At 52.7% G+C, this 22,866-nt stretch overlaps 1 protein-coding gene across 4 annotated transcripts; it reads right to left on the reverse strand.

Moving 5' to 3' along the window:
• Positions 1-1,229: 1,229 nt before the first annotated feature.
• Positions 1,230-20,444, reverse strand: FHAD1 (forkhead associated phosphopeptide binding domain 1). Of its 4 annotated transcripts, none has more exons than XM_063177077.1 (28): positions 20,171-20,444; positions 19,553-19,759; positions 17,364-17,634; positions 16,271-16,362; positions 15,779-16,003; positions 14,355-14,478; positions 13,874-14,004; positions 13,095-13,160; positions 12,605-12,697; positions 12,088-12,195; positions 11,622-11,705; positions 10,737-10,889; positions 10,209-10,404; positions 9,819-9,889; positions 9,380-9,517; positions 8,449-8,556; positions 8,185-8,274; positions 7,788-8,013; positions 7,218-7,299; positions 6,704-6,819; positions 5,915-6,074; positions 5,479-5,587; positions 4,162-4,297; positions 3,766-3,893; positions 3,344-3,439; positions 2,530-2,750; positions 1,959-2,124; positions 1,230-1,682 (listed from the first exon to the last, which is right to left on the reverse strand). In XM_063177077.1, the coding sequence occupies exons 1-28, from the start codon at positions 20,264-20,266 to the stop codon at positions 1,572-1,574; spliced, it is 3,804 nt and encodes a 1,267-aa protein (XP_063033147.1). In that variant the 5' UTR covers positions 20,267-20,444; the 3' UTR covers positions 1,230-1,571. The 4 variants fall into 4 exon arrangements, with proteins under 4 accessions (XP_063033147.1, XP_063033146.1, XP_063033148.1 ...); XM_063177076.1 differs by having other exon boundaries at positions 15,779-16,006; XM_063177078.1 differs by lacking the exon at positions 12,605-12,697 and having other exon boundaries at positions 15,779-16,006.
• Between the last annotated feature and the right edge of the window lie 2,422 nt (positions 20,445-22,866).

Raw genomic sequence — 22,866 nt, forward strand, 5'->3', positions numbered from 1 at the left:
GCCCGGATGGCCGCGCCGCTCCGCCCCGCTCCGCCCCGGGGCCGGGCTGCGGCCCCCCGGCTCCGCGCCCGCCCCGGGGGGCTCCGGCTGCCCGCCCCCGCCAGCACAGCCGGCCCCGCTGCGCCCGCTCCGCACCGGCCCCGGGGGTCCCCTCCCCGCAGCCCTCCATCAGCCATCACCGGCCCTTCAAACCCCCTCCCCTCCACCGGCAGCAGCCGCAGGGCTCATCAATCCCCCGGCGGGACCGGCCTGGGATGATCCTTGGGGCCTGGCATCACCATACCCCGGTGGGATCCCCCCGGACCATCTTTAGGGTCCCTTTCAACCCAAACCAACCCATGATTCTATGAGTCCGTAGGCTCGAAGGAGGGTATGGGGAGTCTGGTGCACTCACAAACACCCGTGCTCTTGCCATCTCCATCCATTCCTGACCCAGAGTTTGCCAAGGGTGGCATGGAGAGGACACAGAGACTCATGGAGCAGCCCAGCATCTCCAGATACACCTGCAGACGTTCCCCACTGCAGCACCTTTAACCTACTCAAGGGCACAAGGTCATGCTCTGTCCCGAAGTAAACCCAGGCATTCAGACAAGGAAGCATCCAGCTTCTCCCAGCACAGGGAGCAGGAAAACCAGGCCACACCAATGCACAGAGCCCCACTAGGGATTGGCCACTGAGCACACATGGGTGCTTTGCATGCCCAGAGACAATGCAGCCCTGCATCAGCCTGCTGCAGCCCTCTGCTTCCAGACCTTTTTTATCCTATTAAAAAATAAAGACCAAGAAACCGCAGTGGGGCTTTGCTCATATCCAAATTATCCTCAGCCGAAGGGGTCTGCAGAGGACTCGGCACAGGGACTGCTCCGAGTGGTGCTGAGGCACAGCAGCTGCAGGGATGATGTGCTGGAGCTGCCTATTGCCTGCAGGGACCCCCTCCCCAAAACACTGCTGCCCCACAAAATCCAGGGTCTGTTCTCACCTTTGCTAAGGATCAGAATCAGTGAGTGCCTGTGCCATCACCCCACCCCACCGGCGTGTTGCTCTCATCTCCCCAGCTCGGCCTCATGCTGCTGCAGTACTGGTGTGGCTGGCACAGGTCCTCTTCTTCCCCCTTCCCAGGTGGCAGGTCCAGCATTCCTGGGGAGTTCCAGGAACTCCAGAATTCCGTACTGCATCGTGCCTTATGTTCCCGTTTCCCCGTGACACGATGGAGACTGGAGGACACAGGATTGCAAGGGATATTTCAAGCCATGTTGGCTTCATGTGCTTGAGGCCACTTCAGCAAGGACAGGACATGCCCCCCACAACTGACTTCACACGTCACTGGGCTGCATTCACACACACACATGTACACTGGATATATCCTCACCACCTTTTCCATTGCCAGAAAACCCACCACACTCTATGGGACACAGACTGTGGGAAAGTCAGGTCCTACATTTTACAGTCACATCAGTGTGCCCAGGAGCTACAGGATACAAACTGGAGCTCCTCAAAATACACCCTCACCTCGTGCCACCCCCACCCTGACAGAGTCCACAGCAATGACTGTTCCTACTGCAGACCACCGCCTAGTGAAGGTCCCTGTGGTGCTGCTCCCATGATCTTCCCAATCTGGCAGCACCTGCCATGCACCCCTTGGCCTTCAGCTTGCCCGAGCAGAGAGTCTTTGTGGCTCCAGGCTGCAGAACAGAGACAACAGACACAGCGTTGACCTCGTGAGCTCAGCATGACCTGGTCCTCTCCCTCGCTCTCATACATGGTGCAAACCCATCGCTACAGGTGTCAGCACCTCCTCCAGCCTCATCAAGGGATGTGGCCACGATGCTGCGGCTGAGCACTGGGGGCCTGGAACCTCCAGCCTCTTGGGATGGTCTGACCGACCACTCTGTGGATGGTTCCCAACAGGTGGAGTCGCCTGTTGTACAAAGAGCAGGAGTTGGGTGTTGCCTTCTCACCTTGTGCCTTTTGGCCGCTTGTCGCAGCCTCTTCTCCCGGTCCAGCTGGAGCTGCATCCTCTGCAGAGCCTCTCTCAGCAGGGCCTTTTCTTCTGCTTCCCTGTGGGCCTCATCTTCCAGGTTGGACATCTCCTCCTGGCACCTTCGCAGGGAAGCTTGGCTCTGCCTGTGCCAAACAGGAGGGGAGGATTCTGTTGGTCTTTTGCCCTTATCAACGCCCTGACCCTCAGTTGTGCTCTCCCATGCCTTCCTTGGTCCTGCTGACACCGTCCCTCTGTCCCAGCTGCTGCCACTGCCACTGCTGCTCCAGCCACCCAGGACAAGGGAACCTGTCAAGGCTTTCCTGGCTCTGACACTGCTCAACTGTGTGAGGCTGCAGAAGGTAGCACTGCAGAGTGGGGAGGATGTTTCCCCACTCCTCTTGACATTTGACTTTTGTACCGCGGCCATAGACACAGACTGGTCCCAGACAGAGACAGGACTCAGCAGTGCCATGTCAGTTCTTGCCCCAGGCTCCCTGTCACTTGGCATCTAAAGACCAGGTCTTTTTCAGAACCCTGGCTTTCCATACCTGAGCTGCTCCACACTTCCCTCATAATCTTTCAGCACTTTTTCTTTCCTTTCCAGGCGAACCTGGAGGTTCCTGATCTTTTTGTACAACAGCTCCAGGGCCTTCTGTCTCTGCAGTCCCACTTCTGCCCTTCTCTCCTGAGGAAGGTGCTGCAGAGGCTGCATTCCTGACAGCTCCTTCATCTCCACCAGGCTTCCCAGAGCACCGATTACATCAAGGTACTGTGGGAAGAAGAGGCAATGCATTATTTACCAGGTCTGCTGCATTCCATCACGCTGCTCAGCCATCTGCTTTCTGTCTGCTTTCCTGAGGACATGACAGTGTCCCAAGGAAAGTAGGTTTGCATCTCATTCACACCTGCACAGCTCACTGGAATTGGATTGCTTCCTTTCCTAAGATTATAGTTTTCCCTGCTGGGTGTTTCCCTGCATTTTTTGGAGGGAAGGAACCCCTTGCACAACCCACCAGTTGTGCTACCCATGGACCCCTTCCCTGGCAGCTCCCTCCACTGCTCCCCAGCCTCTCTGATGTACCGTGGCATGCTCTGGGGTCCCAGGATGTCCTGGCAGACACACAATGTGCTCTGGGCCATAGAATAGTTTAGATTGGAAAGGAAATTTAAAGGTCATCAACCAATCCCCCCTGCCATGGACAGGGGTGTCTTTAACTGGACCACAGAGCAGTTAATCTTCAAATTCCTGCAGCATCCTGATGTGACATACCTCTGAAATGTTTTCAAAAAACATCTAAACTCTACACACTCTGGGCATGTACACACACTCTACACCATTTACCACATCTATCCCTGACATACCATCTTCTCACCCAAGTCTGTCGCCTCAGCCATTTCCAAGCTCACTGTGCTGTTGGTGATCCTGAATGAGCTCCCATTAGGAACATGGTCAGGAACCTGCAAAGACAGGGAAAGACCCATGGAGCCCATGTTGGGCCTGGTTTTTGGTCAAGGGGCCTTGTGCCTCCCTTTCGCCCCATGGGAAAACCACTCCAGTATTGCTGTGGTGCCAAGCCTCCCACCCTGCTCAGCCCATGGCATCCCAGGCAATGTGCTGGTCCTGATGGAGCTGCCACCCCTGCAGGAGCACTGCCTGCCATCCATCAGCTGTATCTCCTACTCTGACTCCTTTTGTAGCAGCTCTGAAAACCTATTTCTCCCTTTCCCAGAGTGTACTTTCCAAACAAAGTCACAGGCATTACAAACACACACTGCCTCCCTACCTTGCCAGCCCTCAGCTTTTCTCCCAACACAGGAACAGGTTCCAGCTCAAGACCTCTTTGTTGGACTATTTTCTCTGGTAAGTCTTCCATGCAGACCACCAGTGGCTCTGAATTGCTCTTCACAGCACCTGGAGGTGACAAATTGTTCCACTCTCCACACAACTTTGAGGCTGCCCAGCTTTCCCAGCCTCCCTGTGAGGGTGGGCAGGCCCTGGCACAGGTTGCTCAGAGCAGCTGTGGCTGCATCATCCCTGGAAGTGCCCAGGGCCAGGCTGGATGGGGCTGGGAGAAACCTGGGACAGTGGCAGGTGTCCCATGGCAGGGAGCAGAACAAGATGGTCCTTAAAGTCTCTTCCAACCCAAAGCATTCCATAGTTCTAGGAGAGCCCTGCTCACCTGAGCACTGTCTCTTCTCCAGCATCTTCACTCTGTCCCGGAGCTCAGCCAAACCTTCTTTCTGGCGCTGGATTGTTTCCTCGTGCCTGAGGCCTCGGCACTTGGCACCAAGCTCAGCCAAGGCTGATGGTGGCTCCTGAAAGAAGACAGCTTCTGCCCAGTCTGCAGCTGGCACAGCACAGGCTCAATGCAAACACAGCCCCGCTGCCAGACACCGGGCACTTGGCACAAGAGCAAAGCCTGGGGAGCATCTCCATGGATTGGGGGTGGATAGACAACTTGTCAGAGACCTCCTTCCTGCTATGGTCAGGATATGAACCCTGCAAATGCTCTGGAGAGCCAGGAGAGGCTGGTGCACAGCTCTGAACAGCCACGTTGGCGTTTTCCCCTTGTCCTTTGCACCACCAGAGAGCATTTGCCATCGACACACAAACACTGGTGCACTTCAGAGATTGTCCCTACACAGACTTGGACATCACTCTCTACATGTGCTTGCCTCTCCCAGCCCCATCCAGATCGCCACATTATGACAAACATCCAAAACCCTGCGATGGGGCTAGGGCCACAGGGCTGATGATGGCTGCAGACCCCCAGCTCCCGTCTGGCTGCTGTCACCCCACATCTCAGCCCATCCCGCTCCCGAGTGGCACCCCCAGCACTGGGCTCTCCCTCCCCATCAGGGCATGCGGAGCAGGACGGGCAGTGCCTCCCGCCCCTCCTCAGCTGGCAGTGAGTCACCGTGCCCCCGCAGCCAGCCGGCCCCGCTGGCACGCTGCTGGCTGCCACCTTCGCTGTACAGAATGTTCAATTCCCACAGCCCCTCCATCTGCTGCCGCCACCACCTGCCACTTCTTCCCTTTTCCAGCCTCGGGAAAATCAAACAGGGATTTGGCACAGGAGAATGAGGAGCATTTCTTCCTGTCCTGTGCAACAAGCTGCCCCTACTTCTGCACATCCAACCCTAGAACTGGTTCTGCACTACCTGCACAGCCAGCATCCACAGCCTGGCAAGCTGGGAAAAGGAAGGAATGCTTGCATGTTGCTATTCCCTCTAATTGGCAATTAACGCAGCCATTAGCGCGCACAACACTTGGTGGTTCCAAAGTGCTGTGCAAACATCAGCTCATTAACCAGCAGCAGCCTGGTGGGGGCTGAGGGTTCCCTGGATTAGAGGCAGCACAGGCAGCCCTGGCTCGGGGAGGGTGCCCGGCCATCCCAGCCTCGGACCAGTGCAGGGCAGCTCCAGCCCTGGCTCCCACCATGATCCCATCAGTGCTCTTGGCAAACCCACACCTCGTGCTCTCCATGAGCACTCACCCTCTGGGAGGCTTCACTCAGCTGCACTGGTGTCCTTGGAGCATCCTCTGCGTTCTCCCGCGTTTGTTGGGAGGCATCCCTCAGCACCTGGCAGCGCCTTTGGGCTTGGCTGTGTGCAGAGACAAGAAGTTGTGGGACCTCACAATGGAGGAAGGTGACCCAAACAGCTCGTGGAGAGCAGCACCCTGGGCACCCACTGATGACTACCATGGTGTGGGTGGGAACACTTGCTTAGATACAAGTGCCTGAGTAACAGATCTACTGGCATGAGCTCCACTAAACCCCCATTTCAGTTCATGTGTCATGGATTCAGAGCTGAGCTCCATCCTGATACTCTCACACATGCCTTTTGCTCTGAGGAGAACCCTAAACACCATCAGCTGCTGGGGACACACAGAGTGGCATCTGTGAAGCCTTGGGTGATGTCAGGGTGTACCTTAATTCTTCAGCTGCTGCTCTCAGGGCCTGATCCTTCTCCTCCACAAGGTTGGACATCTCGGAGAGCTTCTCCCGGAGCTGGTTGACTTCCCACTCCCGGTGTTTCAGCTGCCTCTGGCTGTGCTCCAGCTCCACCTTCTGCTCTTCACTCAGCTCCCCTAAGCACAGAACAGCCTCGTGGGATGCTGGCTGACTCACCACCCAGTCCTGGGGGATCTGCAGCTGGTGCACCCTCATGGGAGCAACAATGGGGCTCATCCCTGCAGAGTCCTGCCCTTGGCAGCTGCCCTCCGATCCTGGGCCATGCCAACAGGACATCCTGCTTTACTAAATCCCAGTCTCTTTGTGGAGGTACCAGCCAGGACAATTCCTTGCTGTGGCAATTTTCCTTCAGATTGAAGGAGGACACGTCACCAGCATTTTCTGACTTGCAGTTTTTGACTCCACATATTCCTCGTGTTCACAGCCCTGCTCATAGAGGAATTTCAGGCAAGGCTTTCCCAGTCCACTGGCTTAGAACATCTTCAGCTCCAAGAAGTTCACCAGTGTGATTTCGAGCTCACTTTTGTCTACCTGCTCTCCCCCTGATTACTCTGCTCTCTCATTGTCACTGCTATTACTTAGCCAAGGATGGGGAGAAATTCACCTTCCCAAAGGGAACAGACTGCCTGCTTTGCCCCCAGCAGGACAAAGCATTGCCTTAGAGTTGTGACATCAATTTCGTGTGATCTGTGCATGCTTGGAGGAGGATGGGGACGATGGCAGGCACACAGTGCACATCACCCACCTCTCATGTCCGACATCCTGGCTCTGGTTTCTGACAGCTCCCTGCTGAGCCTGCTGATGACTGCCTTCTTTTCCAGGAGTGTGCCCTGCACCACTGCCAGCTCCTCCCGCAGTTTCCTGGGAAAGATCAGTGCAGATCTCTCAGCCATCGGGAAACCTCATTGCAGGGAGCCCATGCATGCCTTCCTGTGCTGCATTCCTGCTTAATATTTTATTATTTCATTATTTTTTTACCTGCCTTTTGGTCCCCGGGGGTCACCCTGTGGTGTGGGATTGGCCACACCACTTGCTGTCACCTGGAGCCATCCAGAGGGGATGGCAGATTGTCATGTGCTGTTTGGCATCACTTTGATGCTCTTTGCCCTTAGGATCACTTCAGCCTAGCAAAGGGACTCAAGTCCTGTCCCAGACTGAAAAGATCTTGGGACAGGCGGCGTTGGACTTCCTTAGGCTCTCCCAAGTGGTCCCTGCCCTTCTCTAAGCATCTCTGATCACCATCAGCAACTGCTGCTCACCTCAGACAAGCATGAGACTCCATGGCAGGACAAATCTCCAGCCAAGCTCCCGGTGCTGAGCTGTGGGCATCACACTGAAGTCCTAAAGGACACACACACAAAAAAGGCCTATTACTTCTTTGAAACACTTACATGCTTGTTGCTTCTGCTACACAAATAATTTCCTTCATGTGGCAGCTCTGAGGACTGTCTGTTTGGGAAACCATGTCCCTGAGAGCCCAGTTCCAAGGCCAACTGGACAATTCTTGACATCCAGCCTTGATTGGGGTTGCTTCTGTCTTGGAGAAGCCCAAAGCATACCAGTCTGTAATTTTAGAGGGCCAAGAGCCCTTCTCCAGTGGCAAAGCCCTGACAAAACCACCAAACAATGAAAAAATGTTCTCCAAAACCACCAGACAATGAAATGGCTTCTGCAGGGCCTCACACAGCTTGTCCTGCAGGGAAATAACCTTCATTCAACATCTTCCCAATGTTTTCTACAGCAGCTGTTCACTGTTCCATCTCCACACACATTTCATGTTAACCCAGTCAGTTCCTGGTACAGGCACATCCCATACAACCCTCACCAACCTTCCATCTTTTCCACAAGCGCTGCCTTTTCCTCCTCCAGCACCTTCTGCTGCTGAGTGGCCTCGAGCAGCCTGTCCTCTAAAGCCAGGATGGTCAGGGAATGCTGCCTGCTTTGCTCCCTATATCCTGCCACCTCTTCTTGCAGTTTCTGCCTCTGCAGCTCATTTTCCTCCTGCACAGCCCTGAGCTGTTGGCTCTGCTGGAGCACCTGCTGCTGTAACACAGCCTGGGAAACAAGACGTGGGAGCTTGGTTGGGAGCACTGGGTTTCTTTCAGGATCACCATCATCTCTCCTGGATGGTGATCACAAGAATGGAGGAAGGGAAGGATTTCAGGGATGGGGGAAGCCTTCTTCTCCAGCCCTGCATCCTCCACCTGCACAGGTCGGTGCAAGTACCTCTTGTGCAGTGATTTTCTTCAGCTCGTGCAAAGCTTCTCTCAGCTTTCCCTCTGTCAGTTCCTGCTCCTCTGCCCTCTTTGCTGTTTCCTACCAGAGGAAATTAGCAGTAATTACCTTTCTTTGTGCAGAGCTGCTCTCTGTGTATTTAGGAGGGCAGGGAAACCCCTTCTTCCACTGATTTGAGCCCCTGGAGCATCACACTACACTTTCCCTTTTCTTCATTCCAAGAATGAACTGTTCTGCTTCACCTCCCATGCTCACCTCAGCCATGCTTCTAAGGTGGCTTTCCAACTCTTGGATCTTCCTCTGTTCTTCCTCCACAGATTTCTTGCACTTTTCCTTCTCCTCAGTGACGGCGCTTTCCAGAATCTGTGAATCAAGAGACCACAGGTTCACTTCAGGAAAAAAAGACCTCAGCTCCAAGGAGGAAAGCAGCAGGGAGGGTCATTGCTCCAGGGAGGGTCATTGCTCCAGAGCAGGGGCAGATGATGGGAGAAAAGCTTGCCAGGACACGAGGTAACTCAGTGAAGGAGAGGATGAGAGCACCTGGGGAAAAGCACAGCTGAGAGACAGAGTAGGAGCTGTTTGGCTGCTCCTTGACTGAATCCTCAGAAAACTGAACACCAGGAAACCACCACTCCCAAGGTGCCAGGCACAGAAGCAGACTGGAAACTGTCCCACAAGGCCACCATGATCACAACACACACATGGCAAAACACCCATTCACGCCCTGACTGACACTGCACCCCACACCAGAGCCACTGATGCAATGGCCTGGGGCTCCCTGGGGCTGAGGGGGACTGCTGCCCCTTGCTCCACAGCAATATCCTTTTCCTGCCAAAAAGGAGCCCACAGGACCCCAGCAGGGGGAGGGAGGCAGAGAAGGCTTGAGAAGCAGCAGTGCACTGTTTCCCTAAGCTCGTGGATCACCATGCTCCTTGCTTTCCGCTGTCCCCTGGTGACTGACTGGAGGCTGTGCATCCTGATGTTACCTGCAGGTGCTTCCCCATTCCACCATGGATATTTTTGTGAGTTTACACCTCCTGGATCCATATGGGAGGATATCCAGTCCCTTGGGACTGGCATTCAGTTTGGAGTTAGAGGCTCCTCCTCCTGTTATCCAACACTCCTATAGACATCCATTTTTCCTGCATAACATTCCTCTTCTGAAACACCAACCATGCCACTGTACCTGTTTGCTCTCCTTGTCCTTTTCCAGGACAATTTGCTGGATTTTTATCTGTAAGTCTTGCTCATGCTTTGCTTCCAGCTCCTTTGTGTGCTCCTGCAGCAGCTCTGCCTGCAGCTCCTGGAGCTTCTCTAATTGCTCCTGCAGGGAGACATGGAGGTATTAAAGGAAGTGTGTCAGCAGCAGGGCAAGAAATAAACCTCACAAAAACTCACAAAAAATTCACAAAAGAGATCTCCTCTCCATCCTGCTGCATTAGGATAAGGACACACTGAAAGTGGGCTCTGTCTTCCTTACCTTACATTTCCTGTACACTCAGGGACCTCAGACACTGCACATCCCCAGTCCAGGTGCTGCACTGGCTTGCTTGGGACTGCCATCATATTTACCCATAGAAAAGAGTCCAAATCCACCTGGTTTATGTGCATAAATATTTCTGTACCTGCAACATCTGATTCCTCTGTGCCATCTCTTGGCTCTTTTCCAACAAGCTCCCGAGAGCAGCCAACAGCCCTGCAAAAGTCAATGGAGCCTCACTGTGTGGGGTGCTCATAACACCATATTAGGGATATCCAGGACAATTTCTTCATGAAAAGGATGGTCAGGCTTTGGAATGGGCCTGAACACATCCTTGTAAGTGTTCAAAAAAGTGTGAGGCGGTGGCACTTGGGAACTGTGCTGGCTTAATGGTTGTACTTGGTGCCTTGGAGATATTTTCCAGCCTTAAAATTTCCATGATTCTGTGATTTTTCTCCCCAAGGAGTGGCTCACGCTGGAATTTCTCCTCTACATCTGCCTTGCCAGGACATCCCACATTCCCAGGGACACAGACCTTTGCCAGAGGTGTGCAGGTCCATCCCCACGCTGTCCAGGAGCTGCTCTGCACCCTCCAGCCAGGACAGGGGACCACGTGCCATGTCCAGCACTGCTGTCCTGATGGCTGAGACAGAGGGATCCAGGCACACCAGCTCCAGCTGCCCCAGCTCCCCCCGCAGGCTGGCACTGCTGCAGGGGCTCCTCAGGCACGCCTGGAACAAATGGAACCAGAGGGGAACAAGGCAGTGTCCACTGTCAGTGGCCTTCAGGGACTGGCAAATGACACATTTCTGAACATCCCAGGCCAGGCTGGATGGGGCTTGGAGCAGCCTTGTCCAGTGGAAGGTGTCTCAGCACATTGCAAGGGGTGGAACAGGATGGGCTTTATGGAGAATCTGTGACAAACTCCAGGGAACATGAACACTTAGGGATGATGCTTTGTTTCAGGGGTGTATCTTTACTCTGACCCTTCCTCAGACCAACAAAACACCCTGTGCCACTATCTCCCAGCTGCTATTTGGTCCTCAGTATTTAAAGGGCTGACCTGGAGCTTCTGCAGGGAATTCTTGAACACCTCGATGTTTGCAGACACCTCCCTCTCCTTTGCAAGCCTGGAGCTTAATTCCTTCTGCAGACTCTTCTCTCTCTCATGACTTTGTTGGTTCTCATCAGAGATCTGCCTGACCTTCTCTATCACCTGGCAAAAGTGGGTGGAGAAAGAGGAGGATAAGGCTCATGCTGTTTTCCAGCTGAGGGGCCAGGGATTGTCTCAGAGAGCAACATCTGAGGCTTGCTGCAATCTGGCAGCCACATCAGACTCCTGGGCTTGTCCCTGTCACAGACCACTGACTCCCTCCAAGCTTTAGGAGACAAAAAGAACTGTGTCCCCTTCATGTCATGGAGTGTGGCAGCAGCTCTGGCCACAGAGAGAAACACACAACTTTCCCAGGCATCATTCTGGGAAAGTCTGGGAGAAGATCAGAGAAAAGAATGAGAAACAATTCTTATCTTAACCTGCTGCACCTGGTATTGTGAACACGTGGAATGTGTTATGGAGATTTGTTACCAAAGGGGAGTTTCTTAATTAGCAGTGGTGATGGTGTTTTAATTAAAGACCAATCAATTCTACCTGCAGGGAACTAGGATATAAAAAGAGCAATGGGTTTCTTAATAAAGATTATTGATCAGTCTTCTGTGAATTCATGGAGTCTGTGCCAATTATTACCTGGCCAGGGGCTGGTTTGCTCTCACAGTGGAGCAGTGCCATTGACCTGGGACAGCCACAGCCCAAATCCTCCTCTGGAGAAGGCTGGGTGCTGCAGCCCAGCTGCACATGGAGCAGGCACCACAGCTGTTCTGCAGCAGCTGCCGTGGGCCACTCGGGCTCTGCAGGCTCTGAACGTCTCTGTGAGCTGCTGCCCAAACTCACCTGCTGCTCTGTCACAGCTTTCCCTGTGCTGCCAGCTGCTGATGGAGAACAGGCTTGCATCACTCGGGTCTTGAAGGACTCCAGCTGCAGCAGGGACCCACACATGGAAACAAACACCACCAATCATTGACAGCCACTCTGCTGATCACTGATGGTGATGTTATCTGCAAAGGGCTGTCCCTGCCCAGAGCAGCATTACCCAGGCACTGAGGAAGGTTGGTGTGGCTCCCAGACAGCACAACTAAGCTCAGAGATTCCTTTTCTGTATGCTAATAGACTGCTACATTGTCTACGCTGCCCACACCAATTCTGGATAAGCATTATATATTCACCCAATGACAAGGTAAGTCCTGTGCCAGGGTTTGGTGCTCAGGGCTCTGGGTTTCTGTTTCCACAGCACATCTTCCCCATGGGAAGCTGTATCCCTGTGCTGCCCACGGCCCAGTGGTGATGTTCCCATCCCTACCTGCTCCCCAGCTCTCTGCGTGTCAGACTGCAGCAGGCGCTCCCTGCGCTCCATCTCCCGCAGCTGCTGCGCCTGCTGGGACCACGCTGCCTTCAGCTCCTCCTCTGCCTGCAACGAGAGCTTTGGCACCTCAGAGTGACATCCAAAACCACGCCATGGGCATTCCAACCACTGTTCCCGTCAGACAAATCCAAATGTGCCTTTGGAACACCAGGAGACAGACAGCAGTCCTGGTGCAGGGAGTGGGGTTGCAGCATGGACCCTTCACGGCACTTTTTGTCTGGGTTTCATCCCTGGGACATTGTCCAGCCTTGGCTTCCTCACCCAACACCCACACAGGACACTCTGTCATATATTTTAATTCTTCCATCAGGGTCCATGGTAGAGCTCAGGACAGTTGGATGCCCTGCTCACCCAGCCTGTCCTCCCAGGGATTGCTGGTCCCCATCCCACCCCCCTGGGATGATGGCACCTGCCCTCTGTGTGTCCTCTGCATTCAGTGTGTCCCCTGCAGTACCTTGGCTTTCTCAGCCAGTTGCTTCTGGACACTCTCATGCTTCTTGATCTCCCCCTGCAGCCCCTGCAGGTCCCGCTGCAGCTCCTTGATGCGCTGTAAGAGCCCAGCGAGGGTGGGGGGTCTCACCAGGGCAGCTGGGCACTGCCCCTCTGGATGACCTCCACTGATCAGCAAGATTTTCTGCCCATCTAACTCACTCTGTTTACTGGAATTCTCTTCTAACCTGCATTTACTGTGGTTCTATCAGCTTACAAGTGGAAGTCAATCTGATTTCTGATCACCTTCCCCCGCCAAGCCCCCTCTCCCCACCCTCTCCTTCACAGTGTAAACCAGAGCTGCAGATCCAGGACTGCCCCAGGTCTTATGCCCATTATGTGCCTTTCAGGACGGGAGCTGAGTTCCAAACAGCTCCCTTACAGTGCCCAGTTAATTATTCCCTCACTGATGTGTTCCTGCAGCCACTGCTTACCCAAAGTGACTTTTAACTCACATTTCTGCAGGAGATTAGTTCTTGCTCTCTGAATTTGTGCTTTGTTTCTTCTTTAATTCTTGAGCACTAGAAGGAATGGCAACCAAGGAAAATAACCATGAGGGCAGTGATACCATTGCTCCTGCTGTGAATGGGACACTGGCACAGGCAGCCCAGGGCAGTGGTTGAGTTGACATCCCTGCAGGAATTTAGTAGACACTTGGGGACATGGTTTAGTGGTGGCCTTGGTGGTGCTAGGGTAATGGCTGGACTCAGTGATCCTTAGGTCATTTCCAACCTCAGCAATTCTGGTATTCACAAGTCAATCCTTGTGATCTCCTGGTAGGTACATTGCAGCCAACACAGTCTCTGCCCTTAGCATGCTCCCAGTGCAGCTCTGCCAGTCGAGGAGGAGCTGCCCATGCAGAGGAACAACCTGCTACTGCACAAGCCACCTTCTTTAAGGACAGATCCAGGCTGGGCCACAGAGAGCCCCATGGCACAGTGCCATGGCTACTCGGGAGGACCTTGGCAGGAATATTTTGTGTGTACAAACAGCTGCTGTGCTCACAGAAGCCCAGGGCACACTGTACCTGATGCAGAGCAAGGAGAAGGGGAAGGAGACCCTGATCCATGGGCATCCTGCTACACCCAGACATGGTCATGGACCATCACCCAGTGATACAACTGCTACCATCCTCACCAGAGAGAAGCACCACCCTTCTCACCTGCTTTCCCACCTTATCCCCATGTCAAGCAGGGGGTCATAAATTACTGAGCCCCTAATTAGTGCTACCAACCTTGGCTGAAACCACAGCCAGCTGCTTGTCCTTCTCTCGGTTTTCCTTACTCAGTTTTTCAGTCTCTTGCTGGAGCTGCTGGATTTTCTGCTCCTTTTGCAGGAGTTCTCTTTGCATGTTGCTCACCAGACCTGAGGAAAACAACTCTGGTCAGAGGTCACCCAGGTGTGACATTTAGATGGGATATTGGGAGGAAAATCTTCCATGTGAGGAGGTTCTGGCACAGGGTGCCCAGAGCAGCTGGGGCTGCCCCATCTCTGGAAGTGCCTAAGGCCAGGTTGGACAGGGCTTGGAGCAGCCTGGGGTGGTGGAAGGTGTCCCTGCCCATGGCAGGGGTGGAATGAGGTGCTCTTTAGGGTCCCTTCCCACAAGGCACTAGGAATAATTTGTTGCCTGTACACTTTGGCCAATGCTTGCTCCTTATCCAGAGCCAGTCCCAATCTGCTTCATGCCCTGACTCAAAGCTCCAGGGATACAACACCTGCAGTCAAAGCCTGGTCCTTCTTCAACTTCTCACTTTCCCTCCGCAGCCTCCCAATCTCCAGGTCTCTCTCGTGGAGGGAATAGCTAAAAACTTGGTTTGAGCCTTTCTGCAGGTCACTGATCTGCAAAACACAGATTTACCTGTGTTTTTACCTGTGCTCCTCACCAGAACGTTCACTGACTGCTACCTCTTCAGAGAGGGTCAGCTGGCACTTGTGGTTTGGTTGGACTGCTCTTTAGCATCTTCAAATACCATCTTAAATGTGCTCTGGCTGCTCCTGCTGAAATCCCAATGCCAAGCGAGGAAGGGGGGAAGGGAGGAAGGAGGGAAGGCAGGAAGAAAGTGGCGGAAGGAAGGAAGTGGCGGACGGAAGGAAGGAAGTGGCAGAAGGAAGGAAGTGGCGGAAGGAAGGAAGGAAGTGGCAGAAGGAAAGAAGTGGTGGAAGGAAGTGGCGGAAGGAAGGAAGGAAGTGGCGGAAGGAAGGAAGGAAGTGGCAGAAGGAAGTGGCGGAAGGAAGTGGCGGAAGGAAGTGGCGGAAGGAAGTGGCGGAAGGAAGTGGCGGAAGGAAGTGGCGGAAGGAAGTGGCGGAAGGAAGTGGCGGAAGGAAGTGGCGGAAGGAAGGAAGGAAGTGGCGGAAGGAAGGAAGGAAGGAAGGAAGGAAGGAAGGAAGGAAGGAAGGAAGGAAGGAAGGAAGGAAGGAAGGAAGGAAGGAAGGAAGGAAGGAAGGAAGGAAGGAAGGAAGGAAGGAAGGAAGGAAGGAAGGAAGGAAGGAAGGAAGGAAGGAAGTGGCGGAAGGAAGGAAGGAAGGAAGTGGCGGAAGGAAGGAAGGAAGTGGTGGAAGGAAGGAAGGAAGTGGCGGAAGGAAGGAAGGAAGGAAGTGGCGGAAGGAAGGAAGGAAGTGGCGGAAGGAAGGAAGGAAGTGGCGGAAGGAAGGAAGTGGCGGAAGGAAGGAAGTGGCGGAAGGAAGGAAGTGGCGGAAGGAAGGAAGTGGCGGAAGGAAGGAAGTGGCGGAAGGAAGGAAGGAAGGAAGGAAGGAAGGAAGGAAGGAAGGAAGGAAGGAAGGAAGTGGCGGAAGGAAGGAAGTGGCGGAAGGAAGGAAGGAAGGAAGGAAGGAAGGAAGGAAGGAAGGAAGGAAGGAAGGAAGGAAGGAAGGAAGGAAGGAAGGAAGGAAGGAAGGAAGGAAGGAAGGAAGGAAGGAAGGAAGTGGCAGAAGGAAGGAAGTGGTGGAAGGAAGGAAGTGGTGGAAGGAAGGAAGTGGCGGAAGGAAGGAAGTGGCGGAAGTGAGGAAGGAAGGAAGGAAGGCTCTCCCCCTCATTTCCCTTGATTTCAGACCCACAAACCTCTCCTGCTCAAACACGGCTGTTAGCCCACAAACACACCTGTACCTGAGAGGTGTTTTCCCTGCTTGGTGCCTCCAGTACCTGTTCCCTCAGGGCTTTGATCTCCTCTGTTTGGGCTCCCAGCTCTTGGTTGAAGGTGAGCAGCTTCTGGGTCAGCTCAGCCTCGTTCCTCACGGCTGCCTGGGCCAGTTTCTTTGCCATGGCTGCGATCTCCTCCTGTAGGTCTCTCATCACCACATCCTTCCCCTTTAACTCTGTTTCCAAACCAAAAAGGTGGCCCACTTCCTTCTCCAGCAGCTTCTCACCCTGCTGGCAGATCCAGGTTCCACTGGTCACTCTGCAGCCACAGAAGCTCCAGACCCCCTGCCCAGGGGTACCAACCATCAGCAAGGGACCCTCTGTCCCTGGCTTGGCACATCCTCCAGCCACCCCCTGTCCCCATCCACCCACTCTGGTGGCAGCCCCCCACACCCTGCTGGTACTCCTGGTGGGACACAGACATGGGGCAGGATTCACCTGCTCCTCCAAGGACCAGGACAGGGTCCTCCCTCCCTGCTCCCTCCCCAGCATTACCTTCCCCTGCAGTAGGAGATCCACCTTGTGAGGCCCCAGGGAAGGGGCTCCCCCCACACTGCTTGCACCATCACCTGAGAAGCTGGCTGAGACTGGAAGAGAGCAAATCATCAGCACGAGAGGTGGCTGCAGGCAGAAAAAATGCTCCCTGCAGCACCCTTTTCCCTTGTCCCAAAACTACTCCAAGGCAGTGGCCACTATTCAGGGCATGAGCTCACCTCCCAACCAGCAGAGAAAAAAAAAAACGACTGCAAAAAACTTAGACTGCAAACAGTCTGCACAGAAGAGAGGGTTAATTCACCTCTGGAAACCAAAACAGCCTAAAAGCAGCAGAGACACAGCAGAGAGAGGCTGCCCTTATTTTTCAGCACTGGCCAGCCCCCCAGAAAGCTCTGCTTTTTTGTCTTTCCTCATGGGATCAGCGCTGCTCACTGCCATTAGGGCATGGAGATCCTTTGGGTTGTTCTCAAAAAAAGGAGTTTGTGCTACCCTGGCTGTGTTTGTCCCTGCTTTTGCCCACACTGAGGTGCATGGTGCTGCCTCACTGCTCACTTTGTGTTGCTTATGACAGCTCAAAAATCCCAAGCCCACAGCAGGAAAAGCCAGCACTGTGCACCAGGCCACAACATCCATGGCAAATGTCACCTTCTCCAGCCCAAACCCTCACCTCTGCCCTGCTCTATCACATACTTTATTTCCAGAGGTGCACTGGATACAGACCTATTTTCAAGTGCTTTCACTTGAGACAGCCACTTCAAGGGTGGAAAAAAACCCACTTTACACAGGAGTCAGAAACAGGCACAGGAGTTGGTAGTGCAGATAAAGTCAGTCATGGCCCTTCTGGGTCCCACACCAGGAAAAAGGAAGAGGAAATGTCTCTCTGCAAGGGCAACAGCATTCCCCTTGCGATGGCACAGCTCATTTCTTCCCTGACCCAAATGCCACCCAGCACCACACATGGATTTTGATCACCTCCAGGGGACAATGACTCGCACCCAGTTGCTCAACGCTTGTCACTGCTCTGCTCCAATCAATCAAGTGGCTCTGTGAGGACACCAGGACAGAAATGGCTGTTTTTGGCACCATGGAGTACCTGGCCTCAGGGCAGAGGTCCTGCTGGAGGTGTCCATAGAGGTGGCACTGGCTGTGCTCCTGTCCCGGGCACTCGCAGGTCGCCTTGGCAGCACCAGATGGGGCACGTGGCCAGGGGCTCTGGGGGCCCCTCTGCCCAGGGAGTCGGGGGGAAGCTGTCCCTGCAGCGAGGGCAGGCACAGAGGAGATGCAGGAGTCTGGAGTTTGGGCTCTGCAACAGCCTGGAGCTGCCCACTCCACCCCACGTGACGTTTCAAGGGGGGACAGGACACCTACGGTGGGAAAGCACCAAGTTATCTGCAAGATTTTAGGAAGTATTTTAGCCCTGGACTCACATGCACTGTGTCATGGAAAACCCAGGCACAGATCTAAGCAGAAGCACAATTTTAGTTTTTTCCCATTTCCATTATGTGAGGATCAGATTTTAATCAGGGCATCCAGATGCTTTGCTGAAACAGAAGGAAATTATTGGGGTTTTCTGCTCTTTGAGCTTTTCCCTCTGCATCTGACTGCCCTAATTCTGCACATCATTTGCACAATCCAGGAGCACTCCTTTCACAGCTCTCCTGGCTCACACATGGTCCTATCCCATTTGTTTCTCCCATTCTCCCAGGCAAACCAAAGCCTCTCATTGTGTTCCTGATTTCCTATCAGCTGGGCCTGTCAGACTGGGAATTAGGACACTGTGTGCTGCTCTCCTAAAGAGCAGAGCTTTCCAGGGCAGTGGGGACAAGCCACCACTAAGGTCTCAGTGACAAGGGCTGCATTAAACATCTGCCAGGGGGTCAGACCTGGGTGTGGGTCTTTCAACCCCCGGCTGTTAACAGAGCCCCAGACCCCAGTGCAGGCTCCCTGCACCTCCAGCACCTTCCCTTCTCCCAGGGCACATCCCAGCCCTGCTGCTTTGCTCCTGCTGCTGCCCACAGCGCTGGCTCCCAGCGAGATGGCACAAAAACCTGACAGGGTCCCTGTGTGGGCATGGCAGGACATGATTCCCATCAGGTGTGCTCCTCTGCACAGCACCTCCTCTCAGACTCAGAGCAGAGATCCCTTCCCTCGTCAGACACTTCACAGCGAGGGGGTTCCCTCCCTGCAGGCAGCAGGGTCAGGCTCCAAAGCTGCCCCTCCAAAGGAGGATCCCAGAGCGAGGAAAAGGCACCCCATGGACAGGCTCTGCAAGGCTGTGCAGATCCGCTCCTGTGCTCACCTGCCCTTGGGAATTGAGCCCCTCACCTGTCCTTGGGAATTCAGCCCCTCACCTGTCCTTGGGAATCCAACCGCTCACCTGTCCTTGGGAATCCAACTGCTCACTGCTCCAGCACAATCTAGCTTTACCTAGGCAGCATCTTGGATTCTTCAAGAGCCAAAATAATAAAAATATTACTGAGGATTATCAGTTGCTCTATGCTTTATTTGAAACCCAGCTTCTCTCTTGTTAAGTGGCTTGGGAGGAAACATAAAATGCAAACAGAGGGAAAGGACATTTTCCAGGTCTTCCTTTGCTAATGCATCTCTGTCCCGCGCTTTTCCATTTTCCTACCGAACTGCCCGAGTTTTTTCAGCAGAGGGAGCTCCAGCTTTTCATTTCCTCCTCCCCCGTGATAGGAAAGATGTGAGCTACTGTCTTTACAAATAATTTGATGGGTCAAGGTATGGGTGTTGATGTCTTTGAAATGGGTCTTAATGTCTCTACTGACTTTGGGCAGCAGGTTTGTTGTAGAGCCCAGATAGCTTGGCTCCTGAGATAGGCAGGGGGAAAAGGGAACAGGCACCATGTGGCCAGGAGTGAGGATAAGAGGAGGCTGTGCCCTCCGAAACCCTGAGAGAGAGAAAACCCCAGGAGCATGTGCCCCAGTGGACTCTCTCCCTTTACTGGGAGAATAATTTATCTGGGAGATAAATTGGGAGAATTATTTACCTGAATAAAGGTGAAGGACTCCTCTGTCTCCTTTTTGGACAAAACCCTCTGGCGTTTGTGGATTTTCCTGACACTCACCTTTGGCACCTTTCCTCAGGATCTCCAGATGAGCTGGGAGTGAGTTCCTGCTTCTGAAGCCTTCCCTGGACAGCAGCACCTACCCAACCAATTTCCCCGGGCACCTTTCCCTGGACATCCCCACCCACCCTTGCCCATGGGCATCCTTCCATGGGCCATAGCACCCACCCTTCCCCGGGCACCCCCAGCCCTACCTGGGCAGCCCCATCCAGCACCAGCTCGAAGGAGGCTCCGGCGGTGCCGAAGCTCAGGATGTCCCCCGGCCTCACCCTGACAGCCGCGTTCTGCACCTGGCAGCTGTTGACAAAGGTGCCGTGGGGGGAGTTGAAGTCCTGAAGGATGAAGCTGTTGTCTGAGGCGGAGAATTCCAGGGCTGCATGGCGCTCTGCTACCCCTGCAGACTGGGACAGGCAAGGGACAGACAGGGAATGCTGCTGGAGGTGGCTCCAGGTTCATCCCTGCTTTGCCAAGCCCCTTTTCTGGCCATCAATTCCTGCACAAACTGGTACCTCCACACTTTGCATGGAGGGCTCCATCACCTCCCCTTCCCCTTTCCCTTCCCCTTTCCCTTCCCCTTTCCCTTCCCCTTTCCCTTCCCCTTTCCCTTCCCCTTTCCTTTCCCTTCCCTTCCCTTCCCTTCCCTTCCCTTCCCTTCCCTTCCCTTCCCTTCCCTTCCCTTCCCTTCCCTTCCCTTCCCTTCCCTTCCCTTCCCTTCCCTTCCCTTCCCTTCCCTTCCCTTCCCTTCCCTTCCCTTCCCCTTCCCCTTCCCCTTCCCCTTCCCATTTTAGGATGCTCAGCTGCCTCAGCCCTACCTGCAGGACGATGTCGGCCCCTCTGTGGCTCCCGATGGTCGTGGTGTAGGATTTCAGCTGGAAACACCCCTCAGAGCTCTTTAGGAAAGCTCGCATGGCCCAACCCCCCTTGCAAAGGCTTGCACCTAACAAATAAATCCTCACTCAGCAATTTCCCCCCGCCCAACACACAACCTGAGCCACGAGTCGCTCCACCAGCTCAAACAGTAAAAATTGTACAAAATGACTCCAAAAGCGGCCGTGTCCCAGCTGGCAGTGTGCTGCAGTAGCCTTGGAAACCTCGGCCACGCCGGAGCCTGCTGCTGCCTGCCTGGGTGAGTTTTTCCTCTTCGATTTGTTTAGGGTTTTTTTTTTTTTTTTAACCTTCTTTTTCCAAGCAACTGTCCCGGCAGCACAACACAGCTCTGCGCCGGCGTGGCCTCCGATCCCATCAGCTGGGGACACTCGTGGGAATGTGTATCCCAAACCCCACAGGGGCCCGGCCACCTGCTAGGACCTTTTGCCCTCATTTTACTCATATTTTATTTCATGTCATGCTAACACACACACAGAAACAGGTCTTGCAACCTGAGGGAAGGGGATAAACATTGCTGTCGGGTGGATGCTGTCACCCTTCAGCACTTTGCCATCAACATTCCTTGGTCCCGGGCTGCCACACTCCCTTTTTCAACAGAGCAGAAAGGAAAAAAACCCGCTTCTCACCAATTCCCCCCAGTTTGCCCCCACCAGTCCTGCAAGATTTCATTGTGCTCCTTTTTGAGGTAGAAGTGGCACATTTGGCAAATCAGAGCTTCCCTGAAAACTTCTACCAGTTTGAAGCCATTCCCTTTTGTCCTGTCACTCTGTGCTCTTGTATTAATCTGTGTTGAAACTGATGTCAAATTTTACTCTCAAATGACTGATATAAATAACAAATATAGTTATTGGCTTTCTCATTTGTGTATCAACTTTTGCAAGGTATTATTGATCACAAAAATCCTGATATAGTACAACTTGTAATTACTGCTTTTGATATAGTACAATCTGTCAGTTTATGTTTACACTGTAGAGCTTTTATAAATAGTAGTGTAATATGTACTATCTTAGACTGTAGTATAATAGAGACTGTGAAATGTTAAAATGCTTTTCCATGTAACTAACTCAGAATATGGTGTGAAATAATTGGGTGATTTCTCACACTCAGGAAATCTAAAAGACAAGATAACAGAAACCAGAGCACTGAAAAAAAGAACTTATTGACCCTTGTTATCAGGCAGTGAAAATACAACAGGACGGAACCACAAGAAGAAATAAAATATATTGGTTTAATCTCCAAAATGGCATGAAGACAAGTCAAAGGTTAAAACCAAGCAGAAGAATATCTAAACTCTAAAGAATATTTGAATATGTATAAATTCTTTAATGAATATGCTTGTACCCCCTGCAATGTAACAGTACATAGAGAACATGGTGCTAAGTTAACCATATGCATTTGGCAAATAGCCAAGTACCCCAACGTTGGATTTTATCCCTTTTATCCCTTAATAAACTTTTACAAAATTTTTAAATGGTGAACTGTTCCTCACGTGACTAAGCTGCACAGAAGTGTATCTGAGGAAGCGTAACAAAGTAAGTAATGCTGTGAAGTTGTAATAAAGATTTTTCCTTTTGTTCCTTCTTTCTTTGGTGTGATTTACTCTTTTTTGTTTGTGTTTTGTGTTGACTTTGTGTGGGTCTCTCCCTGTCTCTCTTTTGCTCACTCCCCTGCCTCTCAGTCTCTCTCCCTCTCTCTTGGCCATCTTTGTCCTGCTCTCTCTCCACCTCTCTCTCTTTTCTTCTCTTTCCTCTTTGCTTTGCCCCTTTTACTCTCCCTTTTGTCTCTTCTTTCTTGTCTCTCTGCTCATTTGCTCTCTTCCCTCCCTCTCAGATACTCTGTCCTGTACCTTTTCCAAATGTTAAATCCACACACACAGAAGTAGAGGCTTGCCACCAGCTGCAGGTGTGTAGTGCACCTGGACAGCATCTAAGCATCAGGTGGCAGTCAGAGATTCAGCAAATTCTGTATTATAGATACATATTTTAATATTGGCTTTTCGCAAATATTAAAATGGATTTTATATGTGTAGTGTTAAAGTGACTTTGCTATAAAGATATAGTGTTTATTTCTGTTGTTAATTAAGCTCAGTGAAATAGCTGCTTGTGTTAAACTGCCTGCCTGGATGGGATAACATCCAATGCACACAGGATGAGGACACCTGTACAGATCTGCCAACTATCAGCACTCACTGTCTGAAGGCAGAGTGGAGCAAGGCCCAAAAGCTGGAGGTGATAAGAATGGACTAAAACCACACCCAAGGAATACCCATGCTCTAAAAAAGTGGATCCAAGGAGGAGCCATGCTAAACAATTCTTGAACATGTAAACTAGTTTGGGGAAAAGTTTATTATGCATAAGGGTCTATGAATATGCAACAGGCTGATGTAAGGGGAAAGGTATTTAAGGGGTATCCCTGAAGATAACAGTGTGCTCTTGGGCCATAATCCTTGCTTTACTATCTTTGTCTCCTGTTGGCCTTTATTAAACTTTTAAAATTTTCACAGGAGAGCGAACGTGTTTTTCACATGAGAATCCCTGGGTTGGAAGGGACCTGAACTATGCCTATTTCCAGCTTCCACTAGACCACGCTGCTCAAAGCCCCATCTAACCTTGCCTTGAAC

Source organism: Melospiza melodia, chromosome 26 (genome assembly GCF_035770615.1).
Source record: "Melospiza melodia melodia isolate bMelMel2 chromosome 26, bMelMel2.pri, whole genome shotgun sequence".
NCBI lineage: Eukaryota > Metazoa > Chordata > Aves > Passeriformes > Passerellidae > Melospiza > Melospiza melodia.